We start from the raw sequence: 19,553 nt of genomic DNA, 5'->3' as shown, positions 1-19,553 counted from the left end.
TCTGTGATTATAAGAATAGTAAAGATTCCCTATAGAAGCAGTGCAACCTCCAGAAGAGTGTAAAGAAGAAAAATCACCTGTAATCATCCTGAGATAACCACTGATAAAAGTTTTGGAGTATTTTCTTCTATGAGTGTTTTCTTTCCATGAATATATGTATTTAACATTTTTTTCTTTTGTTTGAGATCATAATATATATTCAGTTTTTAAAATTCCCATCCTTTTAACATTATATCATGATCATTTCCTATGTTGTTAAAAGGCTGTGAACATTTTTAACGACTGTGTAATATTTCATCACATATAACCTAATGTGTATACAGTTTGCCTACTATTGGACATATTTGGGAATTAGATTATTTTTTAGCCTATAAATTTTCATAGGCATATTCATTGCAGAGTTTTTCTAGAAGTGGCATGACCAAAGGGTATGCATTTTTTTTTTTCCTGGATGTAGCTATTGGGTCCCTATTAATGTATAGGTCCTTCTTTCTCTCCCCTCTTTTTGTTTTCCCCCTAAAAAATTGCCAAAGTTTGTTTGAATAAACTTAAGTTTGACATAATTTAGATTTAGAGAAAAATTGCAAAGATAGTATAAAGAATTCTCACGTACCCTTTACCAAGGGAACCCTTCACTCCTAATGTTAACATTGTTAATACTAAGAAATTAATATTGGTCTATTACTATTAAGGTTAGAGATTTTATTTAGATTTTAGAAGTTTTTTTGCTAATGCCCCTTTTCTGTGCCAGGATCTAATCCAGGTTATTATATCACATTTAAACACACATATTCACTCATTCTCTCTCTCTCTGCCCTTTATTTGTGAAAGAAACCATATAGTTTGTTTCCCACAGTCTAGATTTTGCTGGTTGCACCCTTGTGGTGTTATTGAACATGTTCCTCAGTTCACTGTATTTATGATAAATTTGTCGTTAGATCCAGTTCTAGAAACTTGATCTGAATACCAATTAGTTTTATTTATTTATTTAGTTTTTGGGTAAGGACTTCATAGGTTGTGTGTATTTTTTTAATACACTCATTCCTGCCCCTTATCTGTGGGGGGGGGGTGCATTCCGAGACCCCCTAGTATATGCCTGAAAACCATGGATATATGATTTTTTTAATACATACATACTTAAAATAAAGCTTAATTTATAAATAAGGCACAGTGTGAGATTAACAATGGTAACTAATAAATAGAACAAGTATAACAGTATACTATAATAGAAGTTACCTGAATGTGTTCTTTCTTCCAAAATAGTTTACTATACTATACTCACCCTTCCTGTGATGATGTAAGATGATAAAATGCTTGGGGCACCTGGGGGGGCTCAGTGGGTTGAAGCCTCTGCCTTCGGCTTGGGTCATGATCCCAGGGTCCTGGGATCGAGCCCTGCATTGGGCTCTCTGCTTAGCGAGGAGCCTGCCTCCTCCTCTCTCTCTGACTGCCTCTCTGCCTACTTGAGATTTCTGTCTGTCAAATAAATAAATAAAATCTTTAAAAAAAAAGATGGTAAAATGCTTATGTGATTAGCTGAAGTGAGCTGAATGATATAGGCATTGTGACATAGCATTAAGTTACTACTGACCTTCTGAAAATACATCAGAAGGGGGACCATCTGCTTCTGGACTGTGGTTGATTATGGTAACAAACCTCAGAAAGCAAAATCATGAATAAAAGGGACTATAGTATGTGTTTTGAAAAGACTCTGGACACACATTGCTAAACAGCTTCCTAGGAAACTGTTGATGCTCCAGCCAGCTGGATACAAGAGAGCCCCTCTTACTGTACCTGGTCAACATTATCAGAAATGATGGTTTGTCAGTTGTTTCAATATATCCAGGAGGGATGCTTGCTTTCTAAGCTCTTTAGAAGTGACTAAATTTTCTGATAATTAACTTTGAGAACTTTTTGGTACCCGTATAATATGTATGAAAATTGTCATTTTTTTAAAGCTCCAGAACTGAATCTGAACTGATAAAAATTTGCAAAATTACAATTCACGTATTTAAAAACTATAGTTAGAAAAAGCAGATATATAGAAGAATTAAGTACTAGGTCATTATTTTTTAACTGGGGAGATGAATGGCTAATCAAAGCATTAAATAAGACAATACAGTGGTTTTTTAAAAAATTGTGTTGTGAGTCACCATACAGTACATCATTAGTTTTTGATGTAGTGTTCCATGATTCGTTGTTTATGTATAATACCCAGTGCTCCATGCAATGCATGCCCTCCTTAATACCCATCACCAGGCTCACCCATCCCTCCCACTACCCTCCCTTCTAAAACCCTCAGTTTGTTTCCCAGAGACCATAGTCTCTCATGGTTTGTCTCCCATTCTGATTTTTCTCCCTATATTTTTCCCTTCTCCTAGCTAGTGTCCTCCATGCTCTTCCTTATGTTCCACAAATAAGTGAAACCATATGATAATTGACTTTCTCTGTTTGACTTCTTTCTTTTTTTTTTTTAAAGATTTTATTTATTTATTTCACAGAGAGAGAGATCACAAGTAGGCAGAGAGGCAGGCAGAGAGAGAGAGGAGGAAGCAGGCTCCCTGCAGAGCAGAGAGCCCGATGTGGGGCTCAATCCCAGGACCCTGAGATCATGACCCGAGCCGAAGGCAGCGGCTTAATCCACCGAGCCACCCAGGTGCCCCTGTTTGACTTATTTCACTTAGCATAATCTTCTCCAGTCCCATCCATGTTGATGCAAAAGTTGGATATTCAGCCATTTCTGATGGCTGAGTAATATTCCATTGTATATATGGACCACATCTTCTTTATCCATTCGTCTTTTGAAGGGCATCTTAGCTCTTTCCAGATTTTGGGTATTGTGGACATTGCTACTATGAACATTGGGTTGTATATTGCCCTTCTTTTCACTATGTCTGTATATTTGGACTAAATACCCAGTAGTGCAATTGCTGGGTCATAGGGTAGCTCTATTTTTAATTTTTTTTTTTTAAAGATTTTATTTATTTATTTGACAGAGAGAGATCACAAGTAGGCAGAGAGGCAGGCAGAGAGAGTGAGAGGGAAGCAGGCTCCCTGCAGAGCAGAGAGCCGGATGTAGGACTCGATCCAGGACCCTGAGATCATGACCTGAGCAGAAGGCAGCGGCCTAAACCACTGAACCACCCAGGCGCCCCTATTTTTAATTTTTTGATGAACCTCCACACTGGTTTCCAAAGTGGCTGCACCAATTTGCATTCCCACCAATAATGTAAGAGGGTTCCCCTTTCTCCACAACTTCTCTGGCATTTGTTGTTTCTTGCCTTGTCAATTTTTGCCATTCTAACTGGTGTAAGGTGGTATCTCAGTGTGGTTTTGATTTGAATTTCCCTGATGGCTAATGATGAGAACACTTTCTCATGTGTCTGATAGCCATTTGTATGTCTTCTTTGGAGAAGTGTCTGCTCATGTCTTCTGCCCATTTTTTGACTTATCTGATTTTTGGGTGTTAAGTTTGAGAAGTTCTTTATAGATCTTTGTAGTGTCATTTGCAAATATCTTCTCCCATTCTGTGGGTTGCTTATTTGTTTTGTTGACTATTTCCTTTGCCATGCCAGAAGCCTTTTATCTTGATGAAGCCTCAAAAGTTCATTTTCACTTTTGTCTCCCTTGCCTTTGAACATGTGTTTTGAAAGAAGTTGCTGTGGCCGATGTCAAAGAGGTTACTGCGTATATTCTTCTCTAGGATTCTGATGGATCCCTGTCTCACATTAAGGTCTTTCATCCATTTAGAGTTTATCTTTGTGTATGGTGTAAGGGAATGATCCAGTTTCATTCTTTTGTATATAGCTGTTCAATTTTCCCAGCACCATTTTTTTTTAAAGATTTATTTATTTATTTATTTGACAGAGATCACAAGTAGGCAGAGAGGCAGGCAGAGAGAGGGAAGCAGGCTCCCCACCGAGCAGAGAGCCAGACTCGGGGCTCTATCCCAGGACGCTGAGATCATGACTGAGCTGAAGGCAGAGGCCCAACGCACTGAGCCAACCCAGGCGCCCCCCCCAGCACCATTTATTGAAGGGACTGTTTTTCTTCTACTGGATATTTTTTTCTGCTTTGTCGAAGATTAGTTGACCATGGAGTTGAAGGTCCATATCTGAGCTCTCAATTCTATTCCATTGGTCTATGTGTCTGTTTTTGTACCAGTACCATGCTTTCTTGGTGATCACAGGTTTGTAATAGAGCTTGAAATCAGGCAGCATGATGCCCCAGCTTTGTTTTTCTTTGTCAGCATTTCCTTGTCGATTTGGGGTCTTCTTTGGTTCCATACAATTTTTAGGATTGTTTGTTCCATCACTTTGAAAAATGCCATTGGTATTTTGATCAGAATGGTATTAAAAGTATAGATTGCTCTGGGCAGCATAGACATTTTAACAGTGTTTTTTCTTCCGATCCACAAGCATGGAATGTTTTCCCATTGTTTTGTGTCTTAAATTTCTTTCATAAGTTCCTAGAGTATAGATCCTTCACATCTTTGGTTAGGTTTATTCCAAGGTGTCTTATGGTTTTTGATGCTATTGTAAATGGAATCGATTCTCTAATTTCTCTTTCTGTGGTTTCATTGTTAATGTGTAAGAAAGCAGCTGATTTCTATGCATTGATATTGTATCTTGCCACATTACTGAATTGCTATACGAATTCTAATAATTTGGGGGTGGAGACTTCTGGGTTTTCCACATAGAGACAATAACAGTGTTTTATATCTCGCATTTCTCCATGTTAGATACTATCAAACAGCTTATATTGATAAAATTAATCACTTTTTATTTTGATGTATTTCCTCTGATAATTCTGGCAAACAATCATGATAGATGTCCATTTAAAGAGCTTTAGTAATTTCTTTATTCTGTATGCAATTTATTTTAAATTAAGAACTGTTTTTGTTGTGCTAATCACTCTCTATGTCCAAGATACTTTCTGCCAAGAAATCTTGATTACCAGCTGAGATCGTGGGCAAATTACGTAACTCTCTGGGTTTTGGTTTCCTTATCTGTAAAATAGGGGTAATACGTACAACTTTATATTACATAAGAAAAAGGAAAATAAAGTACCATCTCCTTAGATTAATTTAATAAATTTTGACTTTTTTTGGCAACATGATTTCTGCCTTTGAGATTTGCTTTCTACCCTACTAATCCATATGTGTACAGACTTACTTATTCCTGGACTTGTCTGGATATTTACACTTAGCTATTGATTGTCATAGAATCCTAGCTCTTGATGGGGGGAAATAATAATAAAATGTCTGTTTTCTCTTAGTTTAATAAACAGTCTGTGACCCAAACGCCAGGGCGAGAATCTTCTACTCCTCGGGTACAGAAAAGAGCCCGTTCACGTTCCTTCAGTGGCCTTATTAAGGTTGGTATGCCATGCTGTCATTTTTATTTTTATTTTTTTATTTTTATTTTTTTTAAGATTTTATTTTTTATTTGTCAGAGAGAGAGAGAGAGGGAGAGAGGGATCACAGGCAGACAGACTGGCAGGCAGAGTCAGAGGGAGAAGCAGGCTCCCCGCCGAGCAAGGAGCCCGATGTGGGACTCGATCCCAGGACGCTGGGATCATGACCTGAGCCGAAGGCAGCTGCCCAACCAACTGAGCCACCCAGGCGTCCCCATGCTGTCATTTTTAGTATTGACTTTGAGAAAGCTTAACAGTCTGACTTTTTTAGGCATAAACAGTTTTCTTCTATTCTTTGGGATCCTGTAAAGGGTTCATTTGTAAGAAGGTAAAGATAGAATTTGGAAAAACTTTTAATTTTTACAGCATTTTGCTGTTTTTCAAATTGGAGAAGGGGCTGTACGATTAGAGAGTAAAAGAAAGGTCCTTCCTTCTCTTTGGGACTGAGGACAGAGTCCCCATTCCTGAGCAGTGTGGAGAGTTCTTTGCTTTGTGCCACAAGGTTCACTGAACAATTTGCAGAAGCTATGGAGAAGTGAGGGAGTGGACAGACTTACAGAAATGGTTAGGAAATGGATTTTCCGATAGGCTAGTGAGTTTTGGGTAGCTGAAATTTTTGTAAGCTTAACATTTTAATTCAGTTGTATATTCTCTTCCTTTGTATCAAATTACTTAAAAGTATTTTTTTTAAAACAAGTACAGTATCTGCTTCTGTGCTGTTGATGCCATCGCTATGCTTGTTCGATTTACACATCCTCATGGACGATCTGAACTTGTAGCTACTGCATATTGCCATCAGATGGCAGTAGATAACATGATAATGGGGTTCGCATTTTCAGGCATAAACTAAGGCAAGGTTCTGGTTAACTTGGAGAGAGATTAAGCACCATTCTGTGTTCTGCTGTTTTTCTTTTTAAAATTGTTTTAACATTATTAAAATCTATAAATCCAGCAAGAGTAAGGAACTCTGATTAAAATGAAAAATAAAATTAATATATATATTTTTTTCTTTAAGTTGCTGTTATTAACCATTGCTACATTATCTAAATCTCATTTTGGTCTTAGCTATTATCATTAATAGAAATTTAGAATTCACTCTCAATTCTGTGGGGACCAGTAGCCTCTGAGGCATTAGTCTTGCTTACCATCAAAATTTCCTTTGTGATCAACAGAATGAAAAGGCAACTCACAGAATGGAACAAAACATTTGTAAGACATATGTCTGAGAAGGAGTTAAGGTCCAGAATATATAATGACTCTTACAAAAACAGGAAAAAATAATTAAAAAATAGGCAAAGAACTTAGACATTTCTCCCAAGAAGATGTACAAATGAAAAGATGCTCAGTATCACTTAATCTTTAGAAAAATGCAAATGAAAACCAGGGCAAGTTAGCAAGTCACAGTAGGATGACTATTATGGAAAAAGCCAGAAAAATAACACGTGTTGGTGGGGATGTGGAGACATTGAAACCCTCATGCGCTGTTGGTGAGAATGTAAAACAGTGCACCTGTCATGGATAACAGGATGGCAGTTCCTCAAAAAATTAAATATTCAGCAGTTCCACTTCTCGGTATGCACCCAAAAGAATTGAAAGCAAGGACATAAACATATATTTGCACACCTATGTTTGTAGCAGCATTATTTACAGTAAGTGAAGGGTGGAAGCCACTCCAAGTATCTATTGACAGGTGAATGGATAAACAAAATATTGTTATATCATGCAATTGAATATCATTTGGCCTTAGAAAGGAAATTCTAACATATACTACAACATCAATGAGCCTTGAGGACATTATGTTAAATGAAATAAACCAGTCACAAAGAACAAGTACTATATGATTCCACTTATATGAGATAACTAGAATGGTCCAATTCATAGAGAAAGTAGAATGGTGGTTGTCAGGGGCTAAGAGTATGGGGGACTTGGGAATTATTGTCTAGTGGTACCCAGGTTCTATTGGGGAGACGAAAAAGTTCTGGAGATGGCTGGTGGTGATGGTTGCACAGTATGAATGGAATTAATGCTGCTCAACTATACAGTCAATATGGCTAAAATGGTCAGTTTTGTGTTATATATATTTTACTATAATTAAAAAGTCATTTATTTTTCTAGAACCCTAGCAGTATATTTACCTGCGACATGTAGTTCATAAAATGAATATCCTTGTTGGTTCATTTTACTTGGAAGTCTGTCGTTCCCTCTGACTTCCTGTCATTGAGCTGATTGATAACGGAAAAGTTATTAGTCAAATAAACTAAAAAGTTATTAGTCAAATATTTCTTTAACTGAAGCTAGATGGGTGTAGTTTTTTCATCCTAGTGAAAGAAAGTTCTGCAGTGGCTCTAGATGTATTGAAATGTGAATATGGAGTATCCTCTTGGCAGCTGCCAGTTTCTTTACGGAGAGAGAATTTAGGACTTTAGAATTATAGAAGAGCTTATTATTCTATCAGTATAAGACATTTTAGAACAGTAATTTTAAATATAAATGTGAACGAATTTTATGAAACAGGATATTTTCATTATGAATGAAGAGACATTTGAGCTATTAATAGATAATTGTTTCTGCTCAATAGTGATAGGGTAATGAAATGTCTTTTTAATTTTTTTTAAGGAGATACTTTCCTTTTTTTCCCCTTTTTTAAAAGATTTTATTTATTTCAGAGAGAGAGTGAGAGAGCTGGGGGAGGGGAAGAGGGAGAGAATCTCCAATAGATTCTGCACTGAACAGATTCTGCACTGAGTGCAGAGCCCGACTTGGGGCTCGATTTCACCACCCTGAGATCAAGACCTGAGCGGAAACCAAGAGTCAGATGCTTAACTGATTGAGCCATCCAGGTGCCCCTGAAATGTCTTTTTAAAAGTTTGTTGGAAATAATGAATCATGGAACATTACATCAAAAACTAAAGATGTACTGTGTGGTGACTAACATCACATAATAAAAAAATTTTTAAAAAATGGAAAAAAAATGAAAAAAGTAAAAGTTCATTGGAGCGGCTCCTGGGTGTCTCGGTTGGTTGGGCAGCTGCCTTTGACTCAGGTCATGATCTCAGGGTGGGCCCCGCATGGGGTTCCTTGCTCAGGTGGGGAACCCACTTCTCCCTCTCCTCCTTTATTCTCCTTCCTCCCTGTTTGTGTTCTCTCTTGCTCTTTCTCTCTCTCAAATAAATAAATAAAATCTCTTTAAAAAATGTTCATTAGAAGTTTTACAGCTGGTCCTGTGGCTCCTGGCATCCCCATTTCAGCTTACTCTGAGGTGACAACTGATTTCTGAAAGGAAGATGTAGTGGTCTCATTTTGCCAGCATTTCTGTGTTTTAGCTATTCAATTTATATTCTCCTTTGATCCCTTTTTTGGGCTAGACTTTTTCCTCCAGAATTTCTCTCATGTAAATAATTTATTATACTGGAATATTCTTTTTTTTTTTTTTTTTTTTTTTAGATTTTATTTATTTATTTGACAGAGAGATCACAAGCAGGCAGAGAGGCAGGCAGAGAGAGAGATGAGGAAGCAGGCTCCCTGCGGAGCAGAGAACCCAATGCGGGGCTCGATCCCAGGACCATGGGATCATGACCTGAGCCGAAGGCAGAGGCTTTAACCCACTGGGCCACTCAGGCGCCCCTATATTGGAATATTCTTAATATTGCTGCTAAGAGGGGTGCCTGGGTGGCTCAGTCATTAAGTGTCTGGGATCGAGGCCTGCATTGGGCTCCCCACTCCTCGGGAAGCCTGCTTCTCCCTCTCCCATTTCCACTGCTTGTGTTCCTCTCTCGCTGTCTCTCTCTGTCAAATAAATAAGTAAATAATCTTTTAAAAAATTGCTGCTAAGATTTATATTGCAGAGTTTCATGTTCTAGTTTTGTTAAGTTTTTTTCTTGGGATTTAAACTTATTCTCTAAAAAGAAAAAAAGGGAAGATTTCCCCAAAGATGGTAGAATTGTCACTATCAGCTGTTACAGTAGGTTATGTCAGCTTCTAAGCTATTCAGAGATGAAAGCGATTTTAGTCATGCTCTGAATGACAGTATAGTCAAGTGACCCCCTTAAGATGGCCTGTGCGCTCTTGTGCTATATTAGAAACTCTTAAAGACTTTCTCCAAGCTTTCTAATCCTGTGCAAAGACATGACAGGGAAGCAGTCTTAGAGTGGACCTAGCAGAAGTATCCCTGAGTGGGGAGGGGACTCTTAACAGCTGCCAGGGACAACACATCTTTGGGGGAAAAATTATACTGCTAGGAACGCCTCAGTGACTCAGTTGGTTAAACATCTGCCTTTGGCTCTGGTCATGATCTCAGGGTCCTGGGATCGAGTTCTGCATCTGGCTCCCTACTCAGCAGGGAGGCTGCTTCTCCCTCTCCTGCCACCACTACTTGTACTCTTTCTCTGTCAAATAAATAAAGCTTTTTTTTTTTTTTCAAAGATTTTATTTATTTATTGACAGAGAGAGAGAGATCACAAGCAGGCAGAGAGACAGGCAGAGAGAGGGGGAAGCAGGCTCCCTGTTGCGCAGAGAGCCCGATGTGGGGCTCACTCCCAGGACCCTGGGATCATGACCTGAGCCGAAGGCAGAGGCTTAACCCACTGAGCCACCCAGGCACCCCTAAATAAAGCTTTTAAAAAAATTATACTGCTAAATAACTGTTTTTTTTTAATGGTCTTTTTTTTTTTTTTTAAAGATTTTATTTATTTATTCGACAGAGAGAGAGAGATCACAAGTAGGCAGAGAGGCAGGCAGAGAGAGAGAGGAGGAAGCAGGTTCCCCACCAAGCAGAGAGCCCGATGCGGGGCTCAATCCCAGGACCCTGGGATCATGAACCGAGCCGAAGGCAGAGGCTTAACCCACTGAGCCACCCAAGCACCCCTTTTCTAATGGTCTTAGAAGCACACTGTAACTTGCCTGCATTAGCTAGTCTAAATCAACTGTAAAACTTTCTTATATTTCAGCTATTTCAAATGTAGAGGAAAAGGATCACCTAAAGGAAGGCAATGATTTCAGGATTTTTTGTAACATGCTTTGGCCTCCCTTGTATAAGACGGCCTGGGAGAATTTATCAGAAATCTGAAATTTATTTATTTGAAATCTGAAATTTTTTTAAACTAAGAAACTATAGATTTAAAGACCAGCCAGTTTAGCTACAATACAGATATAGTAGATCTTTATAAATCACATATTTTCTCTTCCTAAATCAGCGGAAGGTCCTGGGAAATCAGATGATGTCAGAAAAGAAAAACAAGTACCCTACTCCGGAATCTGTAGCCATTGGTGAATTGAAGAGAGCCAGCAAAGAAAATATGAACTTAGTAAGATACTGTTCTTTGGCCTTCCTCTTTGTGTACATTTGTAGAAAGGAGAAATAATGATATGATGTCGCCTGTTTTACTGTGTTTCTCTGGTGCCTTTTTCTAAATCCTTTCATTTATGCTGATGGTCAAAACAAATACATGGAGTTCCAGAAGGATATAGCCAGTCATATGCGGCGATGCCAAATACAGTGAAGGACCTCCACAAACAGTGCTGAAGGGCATAGTTCCTGCTGGGAGACTCTGTGGGGCCGGTACCTTTGAGATGGGCCTGGCTGGCACTGCGGTATCTGTTGGGTAGTCCTTCTTCAGGCCCCACACATGTGGCTTCATTAAGCCAGCAATAAAATCAGTTAAGACTAATGATATATAAATATAATCAGCCTCAGTAAAACTCTTCACATGGAAATTGAACAAGCAAATAATTCTGTTAGTAAAGTCTGTCTGTAGGAATGACATTAGCAAATTTAAGCCACTATAAAATGTTCTTGTTACAGTTATTTTCTGGCTCTCCAGCTGTCACGATGACACCAACAAGATTGAAATGGCCTGAGGGGAAGAAAGAAGGGAAAAAAGGTACTGATTGTACTTATTCTGTGTTCTTACCGAGCGTAAGTCCTTTCTGTGTCTAGTCCGTCAGTCATAGTGTTTGAATTCCCAGTGTCAGAAGCAACGTCAGGTTGCCAAGCTGGTCTTTTTCAGCAGATGGTTATTGATCATCTGCTCAGCACTGTCCCAGGTGCTGAGGGGTAGAGCTGTGAAGACAGACCCACACAGTCTCTGCATTCTTGGACAGATGGGACAATGTGAAAGAAATCTTAAGAACACTTGTTAAGCAAATTAAAAGCAAGTGTAAACTAATTTGTGAAACCAAGTACAGAAGTGCTAAGAATATGCTCCATAAACATGGAATAGCTATGTTCTTTTTCTGTGTAGACTTCAGTGAGGCTTTCCAGCTAATAAACAGCTGACGGATCCTGGAAATCACATTGTACAACGTATTTTTTTTCATACAACTTATTTTTGAGGATACTTAGAACAAAAAAGATTATTTGGCGTGGAGAGTGCCAGTTGCCCCAGGCTCTCCTGGTAAAAGGCAGCGGCTGCTGTACTTTCCTCTGAAGAAGCCGTGTGGTCCACGGGGAGGACCATGGGATTTGCTGTTAGACCTGATTTGAGTCATCTTTCGTCTGGCCCAGGAAAACGATTCATTCTCTCTGAGCCTGTCTCTTCCTCTGAAAATAAGGATAATAGTTATATTAAGTTCACAGATTTCTTATGAATCTTAATTGAAATAATGTTTTAGAAGCATTAACAAGTAACAATAGTTACGACTAGAGAGAACATGACTGATGAAGTGATCCCTGGTTTGACATGTGCTTTTTACTGCTGAGACATGAGCTTAATTATGATTTGAGACATCAGCAGTAGGAAGAGAACTTAAAGTCCAGTCCTTATGGAGAAATCTTTATTCTTCTCTAGAAGATTAGATTTTGGTAGAGTCTCAGTCCTTATCCTTGAATGAATTATCTTAGCACTTTTTTCTTTCCATCTTGCTTCTGACTTGTAGGCAGGGCTGTCTGATTGAGGGGAGTTGGGTGTTTGAGTTATGTGTGTCTAAGTATTTCTACTTGGGTGTGGTGAATCAAACCTAAGTTTAAGTTATTTTTGAAGGATACATTGTTTTGTATCAGACATATATACCTTTCCTTTTTGAAAATAATATAAAGGGAGCCTGAGTAGCTCCGTTTAGTTAGTTAAGCATCTGCCTTCGGTTCAGGTCATGATGCTAGGGTTCTGGGATCGAGCCCTGTGTTGGGCTCCCTGCTTAGGGAATCTTCTCCCTCTCCCTTTGTGATCTCTCTCACTCAGGCTCTCTGTCAAATAAATAAATAAAATCTTAAAAAAAAAAAAGAATCAAGAAATGGTAAGGCTTTTTATATTGACAGTTATACTTTGAGGAGAGAGAAATGCATTAAGGAAATAAGCCAACTTCATTTTAGCAAGAAGATTTAGAGCAGGGACACCTGGGTGGCTCAGTCGGTTAAACATCTGCCTTCGGCTCAGGTCATGATCCCAGGGTTCTGGGATCAAGTCCCACATTGGGCTCCCTGCTCAGCGGGGAGCCTGCTTCTCCCTCTGCCCCTACCCCTGCTTGTGCTCGCTCACTCTCTCTCTCTCTCCCTCTCTGACAAATAAATAAATAAAATCTTAAAAAAAAAAAAAAAAAAGATTTAGACCTGGGATTCTTGAGCTGTTATGTGTGGACCTCCTAAGGGCTCTGATCAAGTTCCTGATGTTGTTATTGTTGTTGTTTTTAAGGTTTTATTTATTTATTTGACAGAGAGAGAGAGATCACAAGTAGGCAGAGAAGCAGGCAGAGGCTCCCTGCTGAACAGAGAGCAGAGAGCCCGATTCGGGGCTTGATTCCAGGACCCTGAGATCATGACCTGAGCTGAAGGCAGAGGCTTTAACCCACTGAGCCACACAGGCACCCCTCAAGTTCCTGATATTGTTGATGTCGTTTTATGTGTAGGTGCCTTTTTGGAGGACAGAACGTATAGTTTTATTAGATTCTCAAAAATGTTAGTGAATCAGGTGTGCCCAGCTGGGATTGGTCAACAGAGTATGCGACTCTTGATCTCAGGGTTGAGTTCAGTCCCCCTGCCCTGAACGTCGTACATGGAGCCTACTTTAAAATTAGAAAAAAAAAAAAAAAAAAAAAAAAAAAAGTTAGTGATTCAGAAAAGTGGGGGTCTATAGATAACGAACATTTGGAATTAGATTAGGCAGTGACATTTCCATTTTGTTCTCTCCTTGGTCACCTCCTATAGCCCGAAAGGCTTGCCTTGATTGTCATGATGCTACCTTATTCTTGTTCTTCCTTGTGACTTTTCCATCTCTGTGGTAGCTTACTACTGCTGGCCTACCCCTCCCCTCTTCATTTTATTATTTTTTTAGATTTTATTTATTTGAGAGAGAGAGTACGTGAGTGGGGTTGAGGAGGAGCAGAAGGGGACAGACAGGAAGACCCGTGCTGAACCCAGAGCCTAATAAAGGGTTCACTCTCCCCAGCCCAGGATTACAACCTGAGTGAAACCAAGAGTTGGACGCTTCACTGACTGAGCCACCAAGGCGCCCCTCCTCTTTGTGTTTTTAAGTGTCCTATCTTGAATTCTCTGCTTATGTCTGCTCTTGCTTTTACCTCTCAGCAACTTGGGCTAACCCACAGCTCTATTTTCTCTGTAGGATAACTGCTCCCAGACCTGCATCTCCAGATCTGAACTCTCTTCCAGTTTCCAAGGCCCCAGATCCACTAACCTGCCATCTAATTCTTTTATGCATTGAATATAACTGGAGGTTTTTTTTTTTTTTAATTTTTTTTTTTAAAGATTTTATTTATTTATTTGACAGAGAGAGATACAAGTAGGCAGAGAGGCAGGCAGAGAGAGTGAGAGGGAAGCAGGCTCCCTGCCGAGCAGAGAGCCCGATGCGGGACTCGATCCCAGGACCCTGAGATCATGACCTGAGCCGAAGGCAGCGGCTTAAACCACTGAGCCACCCAGGCGCCCCTAACTGGAGGTTTTTGATGGTGATCTTGTAAAAGCAATATTATTTGAAGGCAATAATGTAATTTTATCATCATCAAGAGCATACTCCATAAAGGCATTTCTTTAGCATAGGGCTTCTCGATGTGGCACTGTGGACATTTTGGGTCAGATCTTTGTTGTGGGGAGCTGCCTTGTACATTGTACCATGGTTAGCAGCTTCCCCTGGTCTCTACCCATTAGATGCCGGGGCACCTTTCTTCCCTCAGTTCAGATAACCAGAATGCCTCCAAACATCGCCACGTATCTCCTAGGGAGGAGAGGGCAAACTTACTCCCAGATTAGAACTCCTGATTTAGCACCTTCTTATTCATGGGCATTATTTTCAGTAGTGAGAACCTTACCCATTCTTCAAAGCCCAACCTAAACCACACCTCCTCTTTGAAACCTTCTTTGGCTAATCCAGCCAGATGTACCTTTTCTGTTGCTTATTGATGCTACTAAAACATTGACATTTAGTATGATTTATTGTAGTTATTGACTTCACATGTATTGTCTGGTATCTGTAGCTAGTTTCTCTTCTGGAAGACAAGGGCCAGATTTAAGAATAGGTTTGTGACTTCCTGTTTTCTGTTCTTCTCTTCCTTCTGGTGCTGACAGTGCCTTGCATCTACTAGGCATTTAGTAAACATTTGCTGGCAAGAGGCATAGTGGTGGGAAGGCCAAAAGCTCTGCATTCACTTAGGCTTTGGTTCAACTCCCAGCTTTTCTGCTTGTATCTATTTATCTTGGGGAAAGTTAATTTGTGTAGGCTTCAGATTCTTCACTTGTAACATGGCAAGAGCTTTATCTCATGCACAGATTGTTGTGAAGATAAATGAGATCATGTACACAAGGAACTCAGAGCAGAGTCTGGTGCAAAATATGCACTTAGTACAGCGGTAGCTGTTATTGCCATTAAGTTGTTTTAATGCACTGAGATAAGGGCACATAGACAAAGTAATAATTACTTGGTAGATGTCATAAATTTATTTATTTATTCATTTTTTTTAAGAAGTCATAAATTTAATCTTTAATCCTCAGTTTGTAGAAAATATTAAGTACAGCCTCGCTAGCTTTCAGGTGGGATGATTGCAAAAAGAAATATTTATGAATGTGCTTAATATTCTTGTTTTTTCTTCAACCTAGGATTCCTCTGAAGGATCCAGAGTGCTCCTGTTGTCCACCCGGAATTTCCTCTTTAGTGGGCCGACATCATTACTGCTCACAGAGAAGCTTGGACTTGCAGCTTGCTGCGTTTAGCATTGTGAAAGTCAACTAATCCTGTGACCTGACTGATACCTCTAACCACACTCACTGGATAATGTCTGCAGACTCTGTCTACTGAATGGTTGCTGGCATCTCTCTCTTTCTCTGTCTTTGAAAGCATTGTGGGGAAACCACTAAGCAGCCAGCCAGCTCACACAGCACAGTAAATGGGCAGAACCAGCTGGGCTCCAGTGCTCATTCCATGTATTTGTTTTAGCAGATATTATTTTTTAAAAATCTGAAAGTTCTCTCAACTACCAGTTGTTTTGTTGTTGTTGTTGTTTTTTAAAGTGCTGTCAGTCCTGGTGGATTGATACTTTTTTTAACTGGAGCTTTTCTCTGTTTTGATAGTATGGGTGTTATTTTGGTTGTTTCTTGTTAATTTGTTGTTTGTTTTTTTAAAGCCATTTTTTGGATAGGTCATCTAAATTATGCCTAAGACAGATATCTTTCCCTTGTTTTTTCACCATAAGCTTTGGGAAAGCTCTTGATCTCATGAGGCTGTATTCCTCAATACCATTAGTCCAAAGAACTTCCAGCTTCCTTGGAATTACAAAAATAATTTCTTGGACCTGAGAGTGTAGGATATTTGACCTGCGTTATTGAAAAAGGAGAATTCAGAATGATACCATATTTTAACAAATGTCAGTTATTAAACTTTGTCCCTCCTCCCTCCTTTCCTCTCTTCCCCTTTCCTCCGTGGTGCCAAAGTAATTGTGTGGTTGCCAAACTCGTCTCCTTCATTCAGTCTCCCCTCACCTAAAACATCTCTGGTGCCAATATTCTGTGCCAGATCCCTGTGACTCAAGGGAAGTCACCAACGGCTCAATAGAGATTTGCTGAAATATCTGAATGTACTGGAAACTCTGGAGTGTGATTAGGATGGGACCAGCTGGTTTTATGTCCAGGGTGACTGCTGGTGGGTGGGATTATATTGCATCCTTCTAAGGGATCAGGTGTGCAGACCAGACTATCCACCGAGGGCAAGCTGGAGTCCCTGGGAGGAAGAGCGCGTCACTCTGCAGGGCTGAGAGGATTTGAAAGAGCACATTCTCCTTTAGAAGCGGTTGTGCATGATCACCAGTGTTGGAGGAGGGTTGCCGCACCGCCCCTCTCCTTGTCAAGGTGGGCACAGGAGTAGTTTGGAGGTGAGGCTGGGGCTTTGGCGGGGTTGAGGATGTTCGTGTGTGTTAGAGGTAAGCAGCAGCGTGGCTTTGATCTGGTGTAAATACTCACTGCCTGAGGGCGTGTGGCCAGTGGCAGGAGCATTTGAGCTGGCCTGCTCTGTGGAGCCGTTGAGCTGCCCTCACCCTGTGCCAGAGCCCAGTCAGGCTCCTGGGGAGCGGCTGCCCAGCAAAGTGGGACTTGTTACCTTTAAACTCTTGAAAAAGCTGCGTTTCTGCTGAAACGGAGGATGTTGCTGGCGGAGCACGGTTTGGTTTTGTGTCCAGCTGTCAGTCCTCTCTTCCATACTTCTTGTCTCATTGGCTACTCCAACAATAGTGAAGAGAAGCGTAGATTTGGCCTTCCAGCTCGATGGATTGTGAACAACAGATGGTGAGGAGTATAAGCCTCTTAGAAGGCCCTTTCTCTAGAGCATTTTTATGTCTTTCTTAAAAATACTTGTTAGCAAATTTATTTGTGTAGGTTTCCAGTTGACTTTTCCTTATTGAGAAAATAAGCACCAGCTACAAGTGAATGCAGACAGAGACTGCTTTTGATAGGATCAGACTGAAATAGTGTTCTCCCTAACCCGAAGCTTCCTTTCTTTACTAAGTCGTTCCTCTCAGAATGGCGTGGCATCAGGTGGAGAGCGCAGAGCAGTGACCTTATACCTTCCTGTCACCAGCTTTGTCCTGGGCTTCTATTTGAGGAGGCAGCTAAGACTTAGGAGACTTTCTCTGGTTGAATGGGTTGGTACCCCAGGGAAGTGTGCCGGGCCTAGAGTGGTGGGAGAGGTGCTTGCCACGCACACATGCTTTTGTATAGCTCGCCCCCTTGGGCACTTTGTGTGTGAATTTGAGCATGTGTATTTCATTTAAGTTATTTATTAAATATATTTTCCCTTGCTTAAAGGGTGTGATAGGTCATTTTTAAGTTGAAGCTGTGATCTAGTTGGAATCCAAATTTGAGAAATAAACAGCATAACTTTCTGTCTTGCAATATGTAAGTGTTCCAATCCTGTGGAATTTTACGGAGAACTAACTATAAGACAAAAGCCCTTTATCATTTGCCACAGCAAGGTACTGTCTCCCTTTTGACTTGGTGGGTGGATATTTTTGAGCCAGTATTTAACAGTTTTTTAAATCTATACATTTTTTTTAATCTGATATGTTTATTTTTCATGTTGGAACAGTCTCTTTGGAAATGCCTCCTTTTATGGCTTTTAACATTTCATTTATTTCTGTGGTCGGTTGTGATGGTTCTGATGGGCAGTGTTTTCGTGCCAGTGGGCATAAGCGTGAAGACGCAGAGCACCTCCTCAACTCAGATCACCGGGAAAACCATAGACACTGGAGTTTCTAACCTTTTAGTGCGATAGACTTTTGCCCTGGGACCAGGGAATCTGGTTTGAAAACTCCAGTGCCACAGGGAAAGGTAGGAGATACTGATTGTACCTGAGTGCCAGAACATGTTCAAGGAGCTGGTACTTAACGAATTGTAACAAACAAACCGCAGCTGCGCCTTCCCCAGCTCTTCACCCTAAATGTCCTTCTCGGGAGTACCCTTAGGAAATGGAGTAGTACAGGGCAGTTGACTCTGGTGACTGCTGGGTGATCCAGAGGTGGCCGTTTTCTTGGGTCGTAAGGAAGCCAGCAAATCCCTTCTCTCCGCCTGGACAGTGGTGGTTTGGGGCAGCTTCCCTCCCAGGAGCCTCTGTTTGGATACAGAGAACCTGTGGTCCTTGCACCTGTGCCCTGCAGTGACCAGCCGCGTGGCCCATGCATAGCCAGGGAAGCCATCTTTGGCAACAGACTTCTCTAGACTCTCCCTGCTTTCTTACATCGTACAGGGCCTCACACAGATGCTGGAAGGGCTTTTCTAAATAGAACTCCTTTTCCCAGGGAGATCCTCATCCCTGTCCCCTCCATCCTGAAGCTTTTATACTGAAGACAGGACCTTGATCTAAACCTGGGTATTGGCATTTGGCAAGATTACTGTAGAATTTGGGGAAAATTTGGGTCCCTAAAATGGACAAGCTTTTCAAACCAGTGGTAATTAACCCAATCTAAAACTCCTCACGGAAAAGCTAGTTTTCCCAGGCAGCCAGTGCCAACCGACATCTTTCCACTCGTGGAGAGTCAGTGGAGGGGCTAGTGAGGAGGTGAGTACATAATAGCCTGAGTGCTTGGGTTGCCATGGAAACTAGAGTATGCGAGGCCACAGCCGGGGTGCTGAAGAGCCATTGAGCACTCTACCAGACACTGGGAGACTGGCAGAGCCTGTTGGGAAAAACACTCCCTCCCCAGGGCCTTTTGTGGCAGAGGTCGCCCTTGGCTCTCCCTGAGCTTGCTCAGCAAGTGAAACAAGGTTTCTTAACTGTATCACCATTTTTTGTCTTTCATTCTTATTTGATTATATATCATATATATATATGTAACTGTAAAGAAACAATCCTATGCATTGTCTTTGTTATTCATGTAATATTCTGAAATTAAATTTCTTTTGTTTCATATCCATAGGCTTTGACTGGTCTCTCAATTCCCATTTTGATGAATAGATTATCTTAAAGAGAAGTTGCCTCTTAAAAAAATTTCCCCCTAGGGGCGCCTGGGTGGCTCAGTGGGTTAAAGCCTTTGCCTTTGGCTCAGGTCATGATCCCAGCGTCCTGGGATTGGGCCCCACATTGGGCTCTCTTCTCAGCAGGGAGCCTGCCTCCTCCTCTCTCTCTGCCTGCCTCTCTGCCTACTTGTGATCTCTGTCTATCAAATAAATAAATAAAATCTTTAAAAAAAAATTTCCCCCTAGTTTTATTGAG

At 40.6% G+C, this 19,553-nt stretch overlaps 1 protein-coding gene across 5 annotated transcripts in view; it reads left to right on the top strand.

The window, feature by feature from the left end:
- ARHGAP19 (Rho GTPase activating protein 19) overlaps positions 1-19,228 on the top strand; it is a 64,302-nt gene extending 45,074 nt beyond the window's left edge. For all 5 annotated transcript variants that reach the window (XM_046027921.1, XM_046027917.1, XM_046027919.1 and 2 more), the window contains 4 exons: positions 5,278-5,376; positions 10,608-10,718; positions 11,216-11,294; positions 15,455-19,228. In XM_046027921.1, the coding sequence (XP_045883877.1) occupies positions 5,278-5,376; positions 10,608-10,718; positions 11,216-11,294; positions 15,455-15,465 (300 nt within the window). In that variant the 3' untranslated portion in view covers positions 15,466-19,228. The remainder of the gene's footprint in view (positions 1-5,277; positions 5,377-10,607; positions 10,719-11,215; positions 11,295-15,454) is intronic.
- Positions 19,229-19,553: the final 325 nt, after the last annotated feature.

The sequence above is a fragment of the Meles meles genome, chromosome 13, assembly GCF_922984935.1.
Source record: "Meles meles chromosome 13, mMelMel3.1 paternal haplotype, whole genome shotgun sequence".
Classification (NCBI taxonomy): Eukaryota; Metazoa; Chordata; class Mammalia; order Carnivora; family Mustelidae; genus Meles; species Meles meles.
The sequence above is the reverse complement of the archived record's forward strand: the minus strand, read 5'-3'. Positions and strand labels throughout refer to the sequence as shown.